General features: G+C 39.0%; 2 protein-coding genes across 2 annotated transcripts; one reads left to right on the top strand and one right to left on the bottom strand.

Annotated features, from left to right (window-relative positions):
• Window positions 1-9,137: 9,137 nt before the first annotated feature.
• Window positions 9,138-15,903, bottom strand: mettl1 (methyltransferase 1, tRNA methylguanosine). Its single transcript, XM_061042708.1, has 6 exons — window positions 15,677-15,903; window positions 15,265-15,392; window positions 14,969-15,153; window positions 12,884-12,997; window positions 10,897-10,998; window positions 9,138-9,655 (listed from the first exon to the last, which is right to left on the bottom strand). Exons 1-6 carry the CDS (start codon window positions 15,751-15,753, stop codon window positions 9,539-9,541), a joined length of 723 nt encoding a protein of 240 aa, XP_060898691.1. The 5' UTR covers window positions 15,754-15,903; the 3' UTR covers window positions 9,138-9,538.
• Window positions 15,904-16,166: 263 nt separating this feature from the next.
• LOC132977365 (axonemal dynein light intermediate polypeptide 1-like) lies at window positions 16,167-18,562 on the top strand. The gene is made up of 7 exons (XM_061041889.1): window positions 16,167-16,195; window positions 16,941-17,031; window positions 17,277-17,416; window positions 17,494-17,663; window positions 17,847-18,025; window positions 18,255-18,419; window positions 18,527-18,562. Exons 1-7 carry the CDS (start codon window positions 16,167-16,169, stop codon window positions 18,560-18,562), a joined length of 810 nt encoding a protein of 269 aa, XP_060897872.1.
• Window positions 18,563-19,766: the final 1,204 nt, after the last annotated feature.

The raw sequence follows: 19,766 nt of genomic DNA, 5'->3' as shown, positions 1-19,766 counted from the left end.
AATAAGAAAACTGTAAAAATCATCCAAGACCAACATCATCATCATCATCACCATATAAGTAACATGATATCAATAACAGTAATTAATTGTTGCATTGCAATTACAGCAAAGGCAGGGGGAGTGCTGTCACCTAATGACACCTCATACAGAACCCAGGCACTGTCAGAGAGCTCCTCAGTATGGTCACTACAGCAATGTCAGAGTACCACTTCCTGTTGGCTTTAAACTGTAGTTTTACATTCATCGTTGAGGGTAAACCTCTAAAAATATATCGGGCAAGTACCATTATAAATCATAAGTTATGATAAGAATAGAAATTAATAAAAGGTCTGTAACCAGATACCAATGCCTACAGTAGCAGGTATTGTCAGGCAATGGTGTAGTAGTGCCTAAAAAAGTGGATATAGTCTTAATTTTTCCCCAAAATGTTTTTTTTTAAGTGGTCCGTCCAGCAGAGGATAAACAGCCTCTGTTATAAACAGTGTCATAAGACTACTCCAACATATTTAGTTTGTGTGTGCTAGCAAATTGGAGTAAGGAGAGTCATCCCTTCACCATCAGGGAACATTTTTTGCAGCATACTAGTATTGTCAATCAATCAGTGGTGTAAATCAGAGGAGATTTAGAAGTGGGTTTACCCTATGGAGACTGAAAAATAAGTGGTTATACGTATACCTGCGTATACCCTGCACTACACCACTGCTGTCAGGAGAAGGGGGGAGTAGGTTGCAGGTGTGGACCCAGGAGCGTCTTAAAATTATCCAAGAAGGATAACCGAAAAATTGCAAGCAATAGATTGGGGAGGTGAAAAGCAAAGAAATAGTATAGAGCCAAAACAAGTTTCCTTAACTAAATAATGCACCATAAAGATGAACTTAGCTACTGCTGCCAAGTGACTGACTCAAAACTAAACCTAGACCTAGAAAACACTTAACAAAAAGCAAAGATTGCCAGGGAGGACTTAACAGTGAACCCAAAAGGCTGGAGTAGCAACACAACTTCCCAGCATCCTAAGTTATATTTAGAGACTGGCAATGGAAAACAAATACTCAGATGTTCCCTTAGTGCCCTTACAGGTATAGAAATGTGCAGCCTGGAGGGTAAAGAAATATGAGTTGGCGCCTGCAGCTTACAACAATTTCTTGAAGAAAAAAAAATACATTGTTGTGTTTTTCTATATTCGTATGATGTGAAAAAGATTTGATCATAATATCATGATCATTATGACAAGCCTAATGCTGGGTCAAAGGATCACTCCTGAAATGATTCAAGACATTTTGATTTGAAGGAGCTAGTGGATGGGATATGGTGAAGAAGATTTAAACCTCTGCCCCTTTTGGGGCATGGTTTTATTTTCTGAGTCAGGCTTGGTGTGGGAAGAGGATTCAGGTGCCTAGTGGTTATGTCACGCTCCAAAAGTACGGAGGCTGCAGTCCGCGTCGCAGTGGCCACTGGTTTGAATCTGACCTAAGTCCTTTGCTGCATTCCTCTCTTCAGGGGTCTTATCCATTAAAGTGGAAATATTTCTCAAAAAAAAAAGAAAGAAAGTAAAACAGGTACAATCTTGCTTCAACCCAGCCTTACAGCGCTCTTGATGCAGACTAACACAGAGGTCTGAAAACTGAAATATAAAACTGAATATTTGACAAAATATGACTAACATGAAAAGCAGCGTTAAGACTGTGACATAACTAAACCAGGTAAGGTTGCACAGAGATGATCCTACCAAAATAAATCAACCAAAAATAAATCGTACAGATCACACTCACCTCCAGTGGTCTTCTTATATAACCCTACACCCTAGAGGTGAATCGGGTTATATTGGAAGAGTTATAAAACGCCTTAGCAATCACTACATATGAACTCATCATATTTGACCAGGACATGTGAATCAGACTTGTGCTTCAAATAAGAAAAATGATGACTTGATGCTGAGTTATGAGGATTAAAGAGCAGCATGGAGCAAAGATCAATCCTGGCCGGTCAGAAAACGTCCATACACGAGAGTACAAGTACACGTACATGTACACGCGACTTCTTAAGTGGAAGATGGAGAGTTATCTTTAAGGGTGAGATAAACAGTGACCTTCCAGGGGGAGATAAACACTGACCTCTGAAATTTACATGAACACATAAACAACTTTTAAACAAGGTGACCTGTGTCTTGAGAAGTCTGACTCAATACACCGCAAACAAATCAAGGCAAATTGCTTTTGCAAAATGCTGATGGGATCTTTTTTTTTTTTTTTTTTTCCATCTGTCTTTTCAGAATTGCACATTTATCTGGCATGGTAATCTAAAATATGTCAATCAGATTTTCTTGTCTTGTTAGTCTTTGTTTTCTCAAGAAAGATGCAAATATTTTCACATTTTCCTCTGGCACGGTGGCTCAGATGCTCATGTTTAGGCTCTTGTTAGGCAGGCTGACGACCACACAAGAAGCTGACACAAATTGAACTCCTTCTTCAAATTAATCTGGCCTTTCCTGAGTAATGAGGGATTAATATTGATTGTGAAAAAAGAGAGAAAGAAAGAATGACTTCTTTGTGCTGCTGTGTCACAGTGTGAACTGATGTGGCCCAGTTGTAGATCATGCTATACAGTGAAGCAGGGTAGCCTGAGAGGTATTTCCCCCTTTGTGTATTGGCCCAGTGCCCAGAGGCAGCTATATTCCCAGACTAGTGTGTTAAAGTTCATGGCTTCAGTCTGCCGGTCTGGGTGGTATCAACGTGCCTTTACATATACTACACAGAAACACACACACACACACACACACACACACACACACACACACACACACACACACACACACACACACACACACAGAGGTGCAGATGAATGAGCAAGTGTGTTTTCCCTCACTCAGCAGGCTGGTGAGGATGGTTTAGTTTTGGCTTTCTATGGTGATTGGATGACTGTGTTACATGGTCAACCATATGTGCATCAAGTCATTGGTATGAAATCTTTCTGCTTACTGTATATCCTTGCTGTTCTTATTATGGAGGATTAATTAAATGCATTGAACATTAAATCAATTTCCCCCAAACATTGAATTGTTTCCTTTTCTGTTTCTGTAGCTTTGGTAAAGTTTTTTTTACATTACTACCTCCAAATGAATCTTAATATTGACAAAGGCACACATACGTACCTATTTGAAGTTCCTTTTAACTTACAATATCTTAACTTTTTCTACATTATTTTATGCTCAAATACTTCACTCTAGCTTCACTCTTTCAACAGTTTATCCAATGCTTTTAACTATTTATTTAAACATGTATGGGAAATCTATTTAGACTTCAGGGTTGCAGCAATGAACCTATTTGGTTGTTCCCTGACATAAATATGAGTAGCCTGTTCAAAAAATTCAAGAGTTTTCACCTAATAATAGTTCCGTTCTCTCGGGTCAACAATCTGCATTTTAGAATTACTGCATTAAGCACACTCAAAGTGTTACAACTATGTCTGTAACTTGGGTTGGTGAGACTGGCTCAGGGTACTCTACTACTAGTAGCGTATTTTCTGAGCCGGCTACTTACAATGAGTGAGTGAGTATGAGCAGTGTTCATAGTTCAACATACCACTTAGACACATTTATGATGCTTTAGATGTATCCAGATACACTACACAAATAAACAAAAGAGTTGAGGTGCGCACTGTGTTACTAAAAACACTGGCCAAAAGCCCAACAGCTGCTTGTGAGCACACAGGATATGAGAACGTGGTGATGAAGAAAAAAATAGAGCAATTCAATTACTTAATAATGATTTTTATTGCCGTACACGGTAATTGAGTAAGACTGCAGAAAACACTTTCATGTTAATAACGTAAAAAGTGTTTAAGGTGTGGTAAATGGCACCTGATAAATTAAGAGCACATCTGGATACCAAATGTTCTCTATCAGACGAGTGAGATGTTTTCATTGTAGGTGTATATGATATGTGTCCACCACTATGACAGCATTCAAAGAGTGGCTGTCTTCGTTCATGGGATGTCTGCAACAGGTGCAGGCCTAATGTAGTATATACATTGACTGATGAAACATACAATTTAATTATCATTGTTCAATCACAGTCTTGTTTACGTTTTGCAGCTGTGGCCCTGCAAGTTTAGGTACAAGTGGCTGACCTTTGTATGGGTATAAAACCCTGACGGCAGAATCTTTGCTGTTTTTCTTTATCATACATGTCTCTTTGCTTTAGATATTTTCCTTCTGAAGTTTGTTTTCAGTCTGCAGTCTTATCTCTAGTACTGGCTTCTTAACAACAGGAGACTCTCGTGTAGAATTTCCTTTCAACAAGTTTGATAGTTATGACTGTAACTGTTTCTTAGTGACAAAATATATCAGAAGTAAGAATTAACACTGACTTAATATAAAGGAATGACAATCATATATTGTTTTCTGTGAGGAAATGTAACAAGTACTGCTCTCACTTTACTTATTGACTCTATTATCATGAGGACAAAGTTCAGATTCAGACTAACCTATAAGCCATCTTGCAGCAGTCTAGACATCACAGGTAAATACTTGGCACTGTCATAGCTTGGTCATCTGATGTAAGCTGGTTTGAATAATGATCAGTCGTGATGTCATAAGAAACAGGTGTAAACGGTTAGAGAGCTGCAGCTGCTAAACACTGAAACATCATTTCTGGAGTCCATCAGCAGCAACGCTTACTCGAAGCTTGGAAGAATCTTATTTCCTGTTAATCATTTACTTGTGTCAGCGGGACAAAAAAAAGACAACCAATACAGAAAACTGTAGTGTTTAGTATGACCCCACTAACAATCATTTTAATATACTAGAAATTATTTCCTCAAAGGGTGTGGTTTGCCACCAGGCTATTAGAGGTTTGATAGCCACAAGGCAAATAAAAGAAAAGCAATTTGATCAGGGACAAAAAAGTGATTGAAGATGGTTTTTGACCCTGATGAAGGCCACAAGTTGAAACACGTCCGTCTAATTTGTTAATAAAGTTGATCTTCATACTACAAGTGTTGCTAGAGCTTTTTGACTTCTCCAAGCCTCTCACTCTTCATGCACTTCGGTAGTTGGTGAAGTTGTGCCAGGAAATCCTACTCTGCTTTTTCAGGGAGATGTTTTTTTGGAAGGATGAGTCAGCACTTTTTGACTGAATGAGTCTGAAAAAGCTCTTCAGTTTTGCCTCCAGTAGAAAGTAATTTCAGCCAGAGTGGAGCCAGCAGGTTTTTGATGATGGTTTGTGGTTGAGGAGCTTTTTTAACACAGGCTCTAGCACAAAGGGACATACTTTTCCTTGTTGCCACAGTAAGCCATGCAGTATATGGTGAACATATGAATAGACTGGAGGCCAAGAGAAACATTTTTCTTTGAGTTGAAAAAGATTAAACTCAAGTCAGAGGAAGTTTCTCATTAGTCCAGACCCAAGACTCCCAAGTGAGGAAGGATCTTAGCCTGCAGAATGGCAGATTTGCACTGTTGTGGCTGTGGAGATTCTCTCATGATTTTTAATGATGTGGGAGTCAGGATTTTCTCTGGAAGTTCCCAAGCTGGGTTGAGTTTAGTTAGAGGATGGGGTTTTTATTTTAGGCACAGCTAGATATGTTAACCAGGGAGCAGAGATGCACGCCTCAACCTGAGTATCAGAAAGAGAAATTGAGTTAAGTGCCTGTGACTTCCCAAGAAGTATTTAATGTTGTGCCATCTGTTTATGAATGTAGAAAAGGATCAAACCTGAGACCATACCCCATGATAAATGACGAGTCTTCTCAGTTAGAAACAGTGAGTGTCAACAGCTAGAGATCCCTTTGTCAATTTGTGTTGAGGGGTGTTGCCTGGAAGAGTATTAAAGGCTTTGAAAAAGTCTGGGAGATAAAGAAAGACTGGGGAAGATAAGACATTTAAAGAAGGCCTAATAGTTCATTATTAATTACATTTATGTATATTTTCTTATTTAGCTTCCTGCTTGAAGCCCTACTGTATGTTTGTACAGTGAATGTATGCATGCAGCTTGCTAACTTAGCTTAGCACAAAGACTTTACACAGTGGGAGACAGCTCACCTCACCTTTATATATAATACATTTTATTTATTTTATTTACATTTTATCTCCCTCCCCTCATGTTAAGAGTCTGGGTGTCATCCTAGATAGCACACTATCATTCCAAGCTCACATCAATAATGTCACCCGGTCTTCTTATTTCCATCTTCGTAATATTAATCGCCTCCGCCCGTCCCTCACTCCCAGCAGTACTGCCATCCTCGTCAACATCCTGGTTACATCCCGCATTGACTACTGCAACTCCCTTCTCTTTGGTCTCCCTCTCAAGTCCATCCACAAGCTTCAACTGGTCCAGAACTCTGCCGCTCGCATCATCACCAGAACGCCCTCTATGAATCACATCACCCCTGTCCTATAGCAGCTTCATTGGCTCCCGGTTAAACATCGCATCACCTTCAAAATTCTGCTCCTCACCTTCAAGGCCATCCACAACCTTGCTCCGCTTTACCTCTCTGAACTCCTGCACATCAACACACCTACTCACACTCTCGGGTCTTCTTCTTCCATACAACTCACTGCACCAACCGCCCGCCTGTCCACCATGGGGTCCAGGGCCTTCAGCCGCTCTGCCCCCCCACCTCTGGAACTCCCTCCCACCACAAATCCGTAATATCGACTCTCTCTCCATTTGCAAATCTCATCTCAAAACAGATCTTTTGAAACTGGCTTATTCAGTCTGATCATTCTCCACCTGTTCTCATAACTCCTTTTACATCCTGTACATTTGTGTTTTTTGTGTTTTTAATGTTAATTTGTTGTTTTTATCTCTGCTCTGTAAGGTGACCTTGAGAGTTTTGAAAGGCGCCTTTAAATAAAATGTATTATTATTATTGTTATTATAAGTGTGGAAATGGGACACTGCAGGTTTGAAGGCCTCGTGCTGCTGCAGGGGATGGTGGTTAAAAGCAGGACTGCACATGCCTCAGTGATAGAAAAACCCAGACTCTGGAAAACTTTAGTTAATGTCAAAAAGGAATTGAAGAACTCATAAAAGTATCTAAAATGTTTGAAAATGTTTTACTGCTGCATACTTAGCCGGCGTTATTGGCACTCTGCCATTATGCAGCCACCTTTTGGCGGTTAGTTTTTCAGGATTCTGACAGTTTGTTTAATTTTCTCGTCTTTCAATACACCTAAAGGTACAGTACAAAACAGAGTTAGTCTACTTGTGCCTGGAGGCATAAGTCCATCTACATAGCTTACGATGAAAATGTAAAATACATGCTCACTCATGCAGCAGCATTTGTTCGGTTTTCCTTACTCTGAATTGTTCTGCTCCATTTAAACAATTCCAGGTTATGATGAAATAATTAAAGTTTTGATAGTTAGTCAACCTCACTCTATGGTCATCTGTACCCATGATAAGTACATTCTCGGATTCAAAGGATAAATTATTTATTCTTAAATAAACCACATTTTCTGGTCTTGGATGGGCCAGACGTTTGTTCATAGGTCATGAAGGGAGATAGTGTCGAGTCACTTAGACTAACAACAAAGCAGCCTTAAATGGTAAAGCCCTATTTGCTGAGGAGTACTTCAGACATGTGGTCGAAAGCTCTAAAACTCAAAGTAATTGAACCTTGAGCCGAGGATTATTTTGCCGACTGCTCTGTCAAGAATGAACTTTCAAGCTCAAGTATCCGACTACTTTCCCTGAAGTCTACATATATTCTTTGGTAACTACAGGAAGGAAGTATTCGACTGTTTTCATGGTGTTAAAATGTTCAACAGTCTAGTTCATTAAATTGATGAATGTTGATGTTGACGGAGCGCCGCTGTTCTGTTTTCACTGATTATAACCATGTGAGGACAAAGCCATTCAAGTCAGCCAGAGTACATCATTTCACATTTTAGTACCACCAGGTCATCAAACCAAAGATTTAACTAAATGAGCTGCTGGGAAACCAAAGAAAGAGAAAATTAACGATTAGCATTTGGCAACTCCAGCAAGGCAATGAGGATGTGGCTTCATACACAAAGAATTCTTTGCATCTGGTGTCCGAATTGAATTGAAAGCTGGAACAGTTTGTGACTGTGTTTATAGAGGCAGGTGTCCACTGGTGTAACTTGTAACACACTGGGACTTTATCAAGCTTAAGTCGTTGTTTTAACTGTGGACTACACTGGATGAAGATACACTTATATAGCACTTTTCTAGTTTTTTGACCATCAACAGCACCTAAAGCAGTGGTACTCAGCCTTGTTAGACTTAAGAGCCACGTTGAGTATGAGAAGAGCCACAACTAGTCCCAAATGAGCCACATGTGGCTCAAGAGCCTCGGGTTGAGAATCACTGACCTAAAGCTACACTTTTACCCACACACAGTGATGGCAGCGTCTGCTATCACTGTGCTTGCAAATCAAGATCAAGATCACCAGTCTACACAGTCATGTAAACTAAGTGCTTATGAGTTAGCTTCCAGCTGCCCTTGTTTCTGTTAGAAAACAGTTAAATAAATACAGTTAACACTTTGAGAAGAGGGCAAGAGGCATATATATATATATATATATATATATATATATACACACAGAAACACCAACCTGTAATATACAGCTTCAATCATAAAACCAGCACAGGAAAACAGTTTCACTGGTTTCAGCAGAGACGGCTAATGGCTGAAACTAACGGATTTGGATAACATTAAACGTGAAAGTAACAACAATCAACTTGTGAAATCAAATATGGGAATAACATTTCAATTGCATGAGAGAAACCTGAGAGAGAACTTAAATGTCCAACAGGTTTTTTTAAGGCACAAAATGGCCCACAGCAAACAAGCCAGATGTAAATTGTTGGCAAACATTTCAGTCTAATCCACTTTAGATTCGGCTGCCAATATCCTGAATAACCAGCATGAAGCCAACACTCCATTATATCATCGAGTGTAAGTTTGAGTAATTCCAAAAAGGTTTCAAATTATTCCTGAATACCAAGGCCCTGCATTTTGAAGATGGATTAGAAAAGATTGCATAACTACATAACTGTGCAGGAAATAGACGCTGCTGTTTGATTTAGTGCAGCTCTATCGGACTCTGTTGTAAAACCCCAAACACTGCAAAACAAAGCACATGGCACAATTGAAAAAAATACATGACTGACTTTTTCTTTTACTAAAATCCTTTTCAGCTTTATAGATAAACCTTATTAGCACTTTGGAGTTTGTAGAAGAAACCAAAAAAGATCCAAAAAATGTACAGAAAAAATAAACAGTCTTAACAATATCAGTTTGTCTTGAGATCTAAAGATCCATTCATGATTGACTTCCTCTCTGCTGTATTTAGTTAGCTGAAGAATACAATAGAAACATTAATAAAAAAAAAAAAAAACATCCTCTGTAGGCTAATGATGTCATGTTGGCCTGTTAAATCCAGAAAACATTTTTGATCTGCTTGGGGAAGAAGCTACAGCCTCCAGCTCCACAGAGCAGCACCTTCCCTCCACAGCTGTATTTGACCATTAGACCATTATTTCAGTTCACCACATGTCCAAACTGTTTGGTCTTAAACTGAATCCTCAACCCTCCGGAAAACTGCGAGGAAATTCTTCCCTCCATTCCTCTGTACTTTCTTTCCTTCCTCTGTGCAGGTGCCCAAACGACTAATGATGACATCACCATCCTGTCAAAAAAAAGTAATAACATAATTACATTAAGGAGTTCAGTGGCATTTAAAACTCACTTGGATAGTTTATTAAAAATAAAAATCAATTAAAACAATAAACACCAAAACAGTCCTCGTTGTTGAATCGTTCATTTGTTTAAAGCTCATGTGAGGAGTCTTTTCTCTGTATATGAATCAGATTGACATTAATGCTGATACCCCATTATGACCTACAAAAGCATAGTTAACCATCAGAGTTATTTTTTTATAGAGTTAATTTAAATGTCTGAAACCAGTTTAAAGAAAGCATGGAGAGATTTTTTTTTAAATGAAAAACACTCATTTTACATGTTCAGGATAAAACCAGAAAAGAGATGAGTTATTGCTTTTTCCATAGGGGGTGCTAAAAATGACATAAAACCAGTCAGCTGGGGAGAAAGGACAATCATGCTTGGTACAGTACAGGGCAACTGGGTCTAGTGTGAGTGCACCCTTAGATACTAATACTTAATACAAAGTGATTTCTCAGTCAAGACTCACGTCTGTACTCCCTTTGTTCTCTGTGTGCGACTGCTTCCTTATATGTATTTGCTTTAAGTCATTTTAGTACTTCATTTATTTGATATTAATATGAGGCTGTGACAGAGCTGTGATTGTTCTTTCTGTCCTTCTCGCCACTTCGTCCTCTGCTTATGAAACTCTTAAGCCTGTTAAAAGTCCTCCTCACTCACCTAACAGTTTCTTACTTTAGGAGCTGTCTTTAGGGCATTTTGAATAACTCTGATCTTTACCGGGATCTAGTCCTACCTTCAAGAGGAAATCTTAGAAAATGTCAAAATTCTAAAAATGCTTTAAGAATTTCATAACTAAGAGCAAGTCTTTGTACTTTATGAATACGGCCTCTGGAGTATAGTTTACCTACCATTACTGCTTTTATGCTCTCATAAATTAACACATGAAAATATTTTTAAAGGAAAGTACATTTTTGTTGGGGAGACACTCTTTAGAGTTTCAAATAGTAAGTAAGTTAGCTTATTGAGGTAATTTATCTGGTGTGCCTACAAAGGTTAACAGTGGGGCAAACCATTCATCCAAATTATTTACTTATGAGTTAAAGTAAAAACATAATTCCTATAAAAATGTAAAACTATTTTCAAATTGTGAGTTTGACCTCATTTTCATACAGAATGCAGATTTAAAAAATCACATATTGTTGATGAACTGCAAAAGCAGGCATTAAAAGCTGCATGTGAACGCACCAGTTCTTCATCAGGCACACGTGCAAAAAGAGGATGTTCAGTGAAATGCTTCACCATCCAGAGGTGCACTTCGTCCACATCTGTAATGGTGTACACCAAACCCTGACATGAGCAGACACACGCAGAGAGGTTATTAACACAGTTCTAGGAAAAAGAAAAAAAAAAGTTAACAAAGCTTCATTGTTGGCATAACCTTGATCAATGTATTGACCAAACCAAACCCGCTGCATTTATAAATACAGGATATATAAAAAATAATAACAGAAAAAGATCATTTTCTTTTCTAATATTTCTTTTTTATCTTCTCAGCTTCGGAGTAAAATGGTTTATTGCATCACTTTTGCAGAGCAATGGTCAAGATGAAAATAACCTGAGACAACACAGAGGGTAATCACCTATGTCCCTTTAGTTTACTTTGCAGATAACATCACTAGAAAAAGGATTTCTTTGAAAATTCAGCAATGGCACCGATTTCTACAGCATTGCAAAACTGCAAATATGTTTGTTTTTTTCCGCTTAGAGAAGGCAGGCTAACAGAGACAGGTCGTCTGATGTCTCGTTCAGGTGTGGTCTGATTTAAAAGACATTACCTAATAAGCGATGGACTGAGATTCATTTTTGGAAGTAGGTGCCTCTGTAAATGAGCGTTTTTTGACAGCCTCTCCACCCACCAGCACAGGTATGGCTGAGTGCCAATGCTTAAGGCCTTGTAGAGCATATACACACAGTCGCTCAAACATGCATCAATGCACACACCAGAGGAAAAACGATGAAGCCAAATTTAGACACAAGCCTTCCATTGTTCCCAAAAACCTCCATTGGGGCTCACGCCCTGTTCCAGTGTCCCTTGGTTGCTCTGACAGGCGGCAGCTGGGTGTGTGCAAAAGTCAACCATCTGAGGGAAACACTATTTGGTCATTTTCATTCATCTGGATTGTTAGATTTCTGTACAGGTTAAATATTGCGGTTGAGGTAAATTGCTGTAATGCTAACAAAAGTTTGGAGATTTTCAGTGCTATTTGGTCCATGAAACAAGTCTCCTTCTTGTTTGAGTGGTAGCAGAAGAATTAACCTCTCAAATTTGAGCTAACTTGCTATTTGAAACAATTGTATTCATTTGAAACAAAAACAACCAATGAGCTAACAACTTACATGCTGAATATGGTGTCGCATTGTGCAAGCAAATAGCGTGCAATAAGCAAAACGCAGCAGCTATACAGCAATTCGGATGTCATACTTAGAATGTGAAACGATGCGGTAAGTTGAGGTTAACACGATCTTTTAATGTGCAACTATTTTCACAGAGAACGTTGTTCATTCTTTTGAATTCACTGCAAATATCTGTCATTGTATTCTTCTTTCCATCTCCTTCTGTGATCCAGCACAGCGCTGATGAGGACGCGGCCAGATTGGCGCCCCTCAGCAGTCGAGGCCCGGGGCGTAGTGGATCCGAGCCTCTCTGGGACACGTTTATTGGGATGTGTAAAGTAAAGGTGTGCAGGAACAGGTGTATGCACGTTTTTCTTTTTAAATGTGAATTTTTTTCTGCATAAGTACTTTTCCAATTTTGTGAGTACACCATCTTACAGTATGAAAGTCTTTTGTGCAGTTTGTGTCCATGGCTACCACAGACCAGCTACTAAGTGTAATGTACATTTGTTTGTTGTTATTTATCATGAGGCTGTTAAATAATGGTCTATTTTTTGATTCAACAGTACCAGCTAGATTAATAAACATAAACTTTGTTAACACTATTCCGAAACACCCGGCTGAGGCGGAGTGATACACTTTGTGAAAAGTCCCATAAAGGCTGTACTCTAACATCAGTATAAATAATCTTTAAACATTGACCTCACATTTGAGAAGCTGAAAACAGTAAATGTTGACTGACTGACTCAAAGTGGTAACAATATGGTGGCTGATAAAATATCTGTCGATTGTGTAATCATTTCAGCACACATGCAGTAAATGTTAATGATGCACATACCCCGACTCTAAGTGTGTAGGCGTACTCCGCCAACAATGTGGAACTGATGATCCTCCATTTGTGCTTGGTCTTTTTAAAGTGAGGGTCAGGGAAGAGGAAGAACATCTTACTGAGCTACATGACAAAAAAAAAACAGTAAAGTTAGCAGAGAATAAGCAAAAACTCTCTAGTTATTACTGCCCACGTAATAGATCAAATGATAAAAAGTTTGTGTATCTACTTTGATACTTCCATGGTAAAATGTATTATTGCCATCAATCAAAAGTGGCCCTCATTATAGTTTGTGGTATTTAAAAAAAAAAGTAAGGATTGCAAAACTGGAATTCCCCTCCCATAAAGTGCCCCTGTGTCTCTGTCTTTGACAGGAGTTGGAGTGAAGGCTCCATTGATATTAGTCTGACTGATACATTAAAAACCATCCAAGTCATTTTTATTAGTTCAAATAAATAATGTCAGGTAGAGACAGAAAGATGTGGGTTTAATCAGTGGGGACTGCCGCAGCCCCGGGGGCCTTGTCAGTGCTGATGGAAGGTGGAAAAACCTTCACACCTCCGACTTTGTTTAATGTTACAAAAGATACAAAGAGGGGAAAAAAAAGAAAAAGAATTACGGGCCTTCAGAATTTGCTGCTTGAACAATTGAAACACATCATGCATGTGAGAAGGATTTGGACTAGATTTTGAGCACTTGTCTAGGTGGTCGCTTCTCATGTTTCTGCTTTGAAAATATGGCTGAAGACAGTTTTTCGCCGATCGTGAGCAAGAGTCAACTATTAGAAAAGTTGGAAAATGTTCCTCCCTGGTAAAATTATTCACAGTCAATAGCTGCAGTTAAAGCCCCAAGAAAACCAAGCTAACCTACTCTTTCAAATGTTCTGTTTTGATGTCAACATTTTCAATCTCAGCCTGGCAACAGGCCTGAAGTTTGGCTTTACAAGAAATAATCTGAGACATTATATTAGATTACAAAAACAACATCCAATCGGGGCATGGGTTTTTACAGTAAACTCCTGTAGCATTTATATTCTATATGTCACAGAGTGTTGCCCTAGTTCAGTTTTCAATTTAAACTCACTCAGGGCATTTAAGGTCAAGGTTTTTTTATCCAGGGTACCTAAATTTACCCTGGTACACTAAGCCCACTGTGTAATCTAATGCGAGTTTTAACAAGTCATAGATTACCGCAGCTAATTGGAACGGATGAATGCACTGCTCTACACTCAGCTGACGCGATGCCTTGCGGGTCAGTCAATGACCCCATTGTTGGGAAATCCTGGATTTATTGAGCAATCCGTATAAATTAATTCAGTCCATATGTTAAACATGAGGAAAGTAATTACTTTTCAGTCAGAAACGCTTGGGCTGTTATTCTTATAGCCCTGGCTGTGTGAGGACAGACTGTCAAGTTTTCATTGAAGGTCATTACAGGCCACCGCAGATGAGCTACCACCACAGGCCTTATTTGTACGTAAGCTGCAATTTATATAAATGTACCTCTGTTTTTTATAAGGCCAAAAGATTTAGTTTGAGAGAGGCCTTTGCACTACAACATACCAGAACGGAACACAAGGAATAATCGTGATAACTGCTGGTGCTATTGCATGAATTTGCAATGCTAACATAAGCTTGTCAACAAACTGAGGTGTGATTAGTTACTGGGCTCTGAGTGTTAATGTGCAAGAAAAAGTATTCTTTTAACATGACTGACATGTGCGAACTCCTAGCTTTAAGACTGTACACATGGGTTGGATGGGGCAATAAAAGACATAACACTGACAATAAAGGGAATAAAGTGATCGACTGTGTGAAGTCAAGGAACAAAACTATTTAAATGATTTCTTCCTTCATTAGCTTTGAGTCAATCAGGGCTGTGAAAAGACATTTGAACTTCATTGTGGTAATATTTCAATACATACATACATAAAAGTGCATAGTGAATATTTACAGATGTTCTAACCTAAAAAGAGAGAAACTAGTGTTTTTTTTAAGCTTGTGGGGCTTTTAAGGCTGAAAAATAACATTTATAACAGCACTGTCACAGTTCATTTTATTTTTATGCAGCAATATCACAAAGATCACAACCTACCTGTCCTTTGGAAAAGAAGTTGGGGAGGTATTTCATAGCATTACTGCGAAGGCAGGCAATGTTCTGGTACTTTCCTGGCTCAGAGGCACGGAGTGACTGGATGCGATCCTGAACATAATCAGACACTTTCACTCGGATCTCCAGGCCTAGCATGAGCTTGTCTGGGAAAAGTTGAGATAGCTCCACTGGAGAAAAGTGAAGAGAACGACATCAGTGATGTGAATAAAGGGGACAAGAGGTCCACATAGAAAAATAATTATACATTTGAAAACCTCTGCATAGGGTCACATCAGTACCTAAAAGCCCCCCGTATCCACATCCAATGTCTGCAAACTCAACCCTGGGGGACTCAATCTCAGAAGGGTTTCCAGTGAAGACGTCTGGATACAGCTCAGACCAGTTCATCTCCTCAGGACACACTGGACTGAGGAGGATAAAGGGAATTGTTAATAGTCGAAACAAGAAAGCAGCTGACAGTGTGTTATTATGTGTATGATTCACAGTAGATTCTACAGAATGATTGCAGGCTACTGCAGATTTCTTAGGTCAAACATCTTCAAATCCGCTTGAAACAAATACCCTGAACCACTACAAAAAAAGTTCAACTTCTATATCCACTTCTATATTCATACAAACACATTTGGGAATGACAAGTTAAAGAAGATAAGTGTGTAATGTATAGAAGTCAGACACATGGACATCACTCACTACTCGAACGAGTGGTATGCCATCGGGTTTGAATGAGCTCGCTGTCGGTAGTAACGCTTCTGCGGCAGTGACGTCATCTTGGTATGAAATACACTAAAGCACTAAAGTCTTTGATACATCAAAAAAACAAGTATCTACATCTGAACATCGACTCGCAGGGAGTCACGCTTGTTTGAAATGAACTTGCTACCGGAGGCGAGTCGCGGAATATTTACGTCATCAGAAAGCATGTTGTGAGTTTTTTTTTAAAAGTGAGCGGTCATAAAGAAGACACGGGCGATCTTCTTCTTCTGCGGAGTTTCTTCGTCTGTTGGAAAACGAGCTTAGTGGTACATTACCTCCACCTGCTGAACTGGAGTGTGGAGTCATTGCCTACTACTTTCACTCTAAGTTCAAATCGTGATGTCTTCGTTAAACTGTGTAAAAGGTGTCATTAATGCAAAAAGACAAAGCCACCTATACTGAGAAATTAATAAAATAAATATCAAACATGAGTAGGCTACTGGGTGCTGGACAAAAGTATGTTGATCTCTGATGAAGGGTTGTTGTGATACATTTCATGTGTTGAAGTCACGTTTGTTTTGCTCTGTGTTGAGTGAACTTCACCTGCTGGTTTTCAGTGTAAAAAAACCCCGATGTTGTGTATAACAGTGGTTCCCAAAGTGGGGGAACACTGTTAGGGGGGTCGCGAGATTCCTTTCAAAAACATGTAAAAATGGAAAATGGTTTAAAATTGGATATTTCACCCATTCATTTGAAAATACAGTAGGTAAAAAAAAAAGTAGTTTCTTATAATAAATTACAAAAATAATATGATGGTGTTTGGGCTATTGTTTGCTGTTTTAATGCCAGTGTTTTGACCTAGTGCGTCAAATGTGGGGTCCCAAGTATCTATCACCGTCATAATGGGGGTCGCAAGCTGAAAAGTTTGGGAACCCCTGGTCTATAACATGCAGTGTTGCCAGATCTCACGAGAGAAACAAGCAACCAGCTCTAAGGAAACAAGCCCAAAACAAGCGACCTGGCTCCTCAAATAAATAAAAAATCTTTTGTAGTGCTTTTTAAAAAAAAAAATATTATTATACCAAAAAAATTAACGATGCAACATAATACTCGAAAAATGAGCTGACAAGCATGCATGTGTGGCGCATTGACAAAAAAAAAGAAGATACAAAACCACTTACTAAATATTAATCTAACCTCAAAACAGCAGCGATATCCCTGTAGCTGAATCACAGACCAAAGAGTTTCTGCTTTTATTTAGTTCAAATTATCAGATTGAAAAAGATGAATCTCTCCTCAAATACGATCATCCAGTTTTGATCAGGAAAAGCACTGACAGAAAATCACCAAAGGTAAGTTTAGTAACACCAGCCGAGTTTAGTCGACGTTTAGTGGTCAAAGTTAGGCATGATGGAGAAAATAGTTTTGACCGTACAGATATTCCTGCTATAATGGCTGCTGTTTCTATGTTTTTTACCAACATCTTTCAATCCGCAAAGCTTTTTAAAGTTATTAAATGATGATGAATATACTGTATCATGTATTTCAGGCTAAGAAAATTGATTCATTGTGTAACATGAAATACTTTTCACAACAGGGGCGCCCTTTAAAAGTGAGTCCACAGCAGGTGGGGGAACAGTCTACCCCTGTTCCACCACCTCCAAAATCCAAACCCACCTCTACTGACACCACCAAGCAGGAAGCTCAGGAGATCCTAAACGCCATCCTTCCACCCAGGTACAGTTGCATCCATCTACAGTGTGTCATTCATTAAGTTCAGTCCACTCAGTTTATCTAAACTTCTGTTATTGCAGGGAATGGACTGAAGGAACCCAGCTGTGGGTGCAGAAAGTGTCCAGTGCACCTTGTACAAGAACAGATGTTATTGACCTAGAGGAGCTCCTGGACATAAAGCTGTACCAAAGGCAGGCCAGACAGACAGGAATCTGCCCTGTCCGCAGGGAGCTCTATTCTCAGTGCTTTGGTGAGAAGGAGGCTCTGATATTTGTGATCATTATTGTGTTGACAAGGATTGAGGATCAAAGAACAAGAATTTGAACCAGTTTTTTGTGTACACATGGCTTAAATTTCATTGCCATACAGCTTTCTTCTGAAGCATTTTGTATACCACTGAAAGCACATTTTACTCATTTTCTGTTTCTTTAAGATGAGCTCATCAGACAGGTGACCATCAGGTGTGCTGAGAGCGGCCGGCTGCTCTCGCGGGTCAGAGATGAGATTCAAATGACTATTCCTGTCTGCCAGACTCTGTATGAAAGCGGTGTGGCCTTTGGTATGAGGAAAGCCCTTCAGTCAGAGCAGGGAAAGGTTGACATGGAGAAAAAAGTAAGGACATTCACTTTTTTGTTATATTTAGCAACAATAGATAGCATACAAATGTGGAATGTTTGCCAATATTGGCATCCATCGATAGAGAATATACAGTATTTGCCACTGAAGGAATAACTATCGAATGCTATTCGGTTTAGTATCCAGCAGAGGGCAGCATTCCTCTAAAATAATGTTTGGTCTTAACATCACTGATCCTGTATTTTAATAAACTTCAAACACCTAGATTACTGATCTTGACGATGAGAAACTGGAGCTGAAGAAGCAACTGAATGAACTCAAGTCTCAATGTGATGCCATTGAAAAACAAGACACTGAAAGCGGACAGATTGAAGAAAAGACGCACGAGGAAGAGATCCAGTTCCTCAAGAGAAGCAACCTGCAGCTCAAGGTGACGTTTCAAGGCTTCATACCACAGAAATATATCTTCCCCCTGCACTTGTTCCTGTAGTGGATGTGGTTATGATGTTAATATTCTTATTTTGTTTTCCTCTTTAGACCCAACTGCAAATGATCCTCACACCAAAGAAGTAACACCACCATCAATGAGAGTGGCCGTTTGACTTTAAATAAAAGAATCATTACATGTTGCCTTGACTGTCATATTTGTCAATAGTGTAATGAAAAATGCGCTCCAGGTACCATTTTGAAGTAGATTTACTGTTCTTGAGTACTTTGTTTTTCTCCTCCAATTTGACAGGGTTCTCCCAAGTTAAGGAATTATCATCCAATGAGTGTCCTTATCAGTATTTTATTGATCAAATATCGGCTTAACTAAATATAAGGCTTTACTAAAGGATGTAGAGTAAAGGGATATTTTAAGAAACCTTATTGCATGTGATGTGAAGGCTTTATTGATGAATTCAAGAGTAAAACACAGATTATTTTATCTTTAAGAACCTGAGCCTATACACCCAACTCTAGAATATATTAGTCTCAATGCAAATGTGGAAATACAATCATCCAGGTTTTTTTCGCCTTAGTTAAAAGTATTAGACATGTACTGAGATACGTATCTCATCAGTTAATAGACAACATAATACAGTAAATATATTAATTGAAAAAAATGCATTTCTTCTAGCCAGTGTTACTGTAACTCCTGAAGAACATATCAAAGTTGGAGTCTCCCAAACAGTGAAAAAAATACACTAGATCTAAAATATAACAAGCTGTGTGTGTGTGTGTGTGTGTGTGTGTGTGTGTGTGTGTGTGTGTGTTTGTGTGTGTGTGTGTGTGTGTGTGTGTGTGTGTGTGTGTGTGTGCGTGTTTGTGTGCGTGTGTTTGTGTGTGTGTGTGTGTGTGTGTGTGTGTGTGTGTGTGTGTGTGTGCGTGTTTGTGTGCGTGTGTTTGTGTGTGTGTGTGTGTGTGTGTGTGTGTGTGTGTGTGAAACTTTCTTTAATTGTGTTATTGATGAAGCACCTTGGCTGTACAGTACTGGTGGCACACTGAGCCACTGACCCATGTTTATCACAGACTATAGTGCATTTTGGAGCCTTCATACATGTGTATCTCATCAGTCTAAACTTTCTGGATCAGTCTTCTATCAGTTGATTAGATTTTCAACATAAAACACACACACACACACACACACACACACACACTTTCATGAGAAGCGTGGCTCTAAATTTCACCACTGGAAGAACATTGAGCTCTAAAGGGGAAAAGGAGGAATAACAGCATTAGAAAAAACAGAGCTTCATCCATAATTTTTGTGAAAATGGAACCATCAACATTTTTC

Source organism: Labrus mixtus, chromosome 7, assembly GCF_963584025.1.
Source record: "Labrus mixtus chromosome 7, fLabMix1.1, whole genome shotgun sequence".
In the NCBI taxonomy this organism is placed as follows: domain Eukaryota; kingdom Metazoa; phylum Chordata; class Actinopteri; order Labriformes; family Labridae; genus Labrus; species Labrus mixtus.
This window is presented reverse-complemented; position numbering and strand designations above follow the sequence as displayed.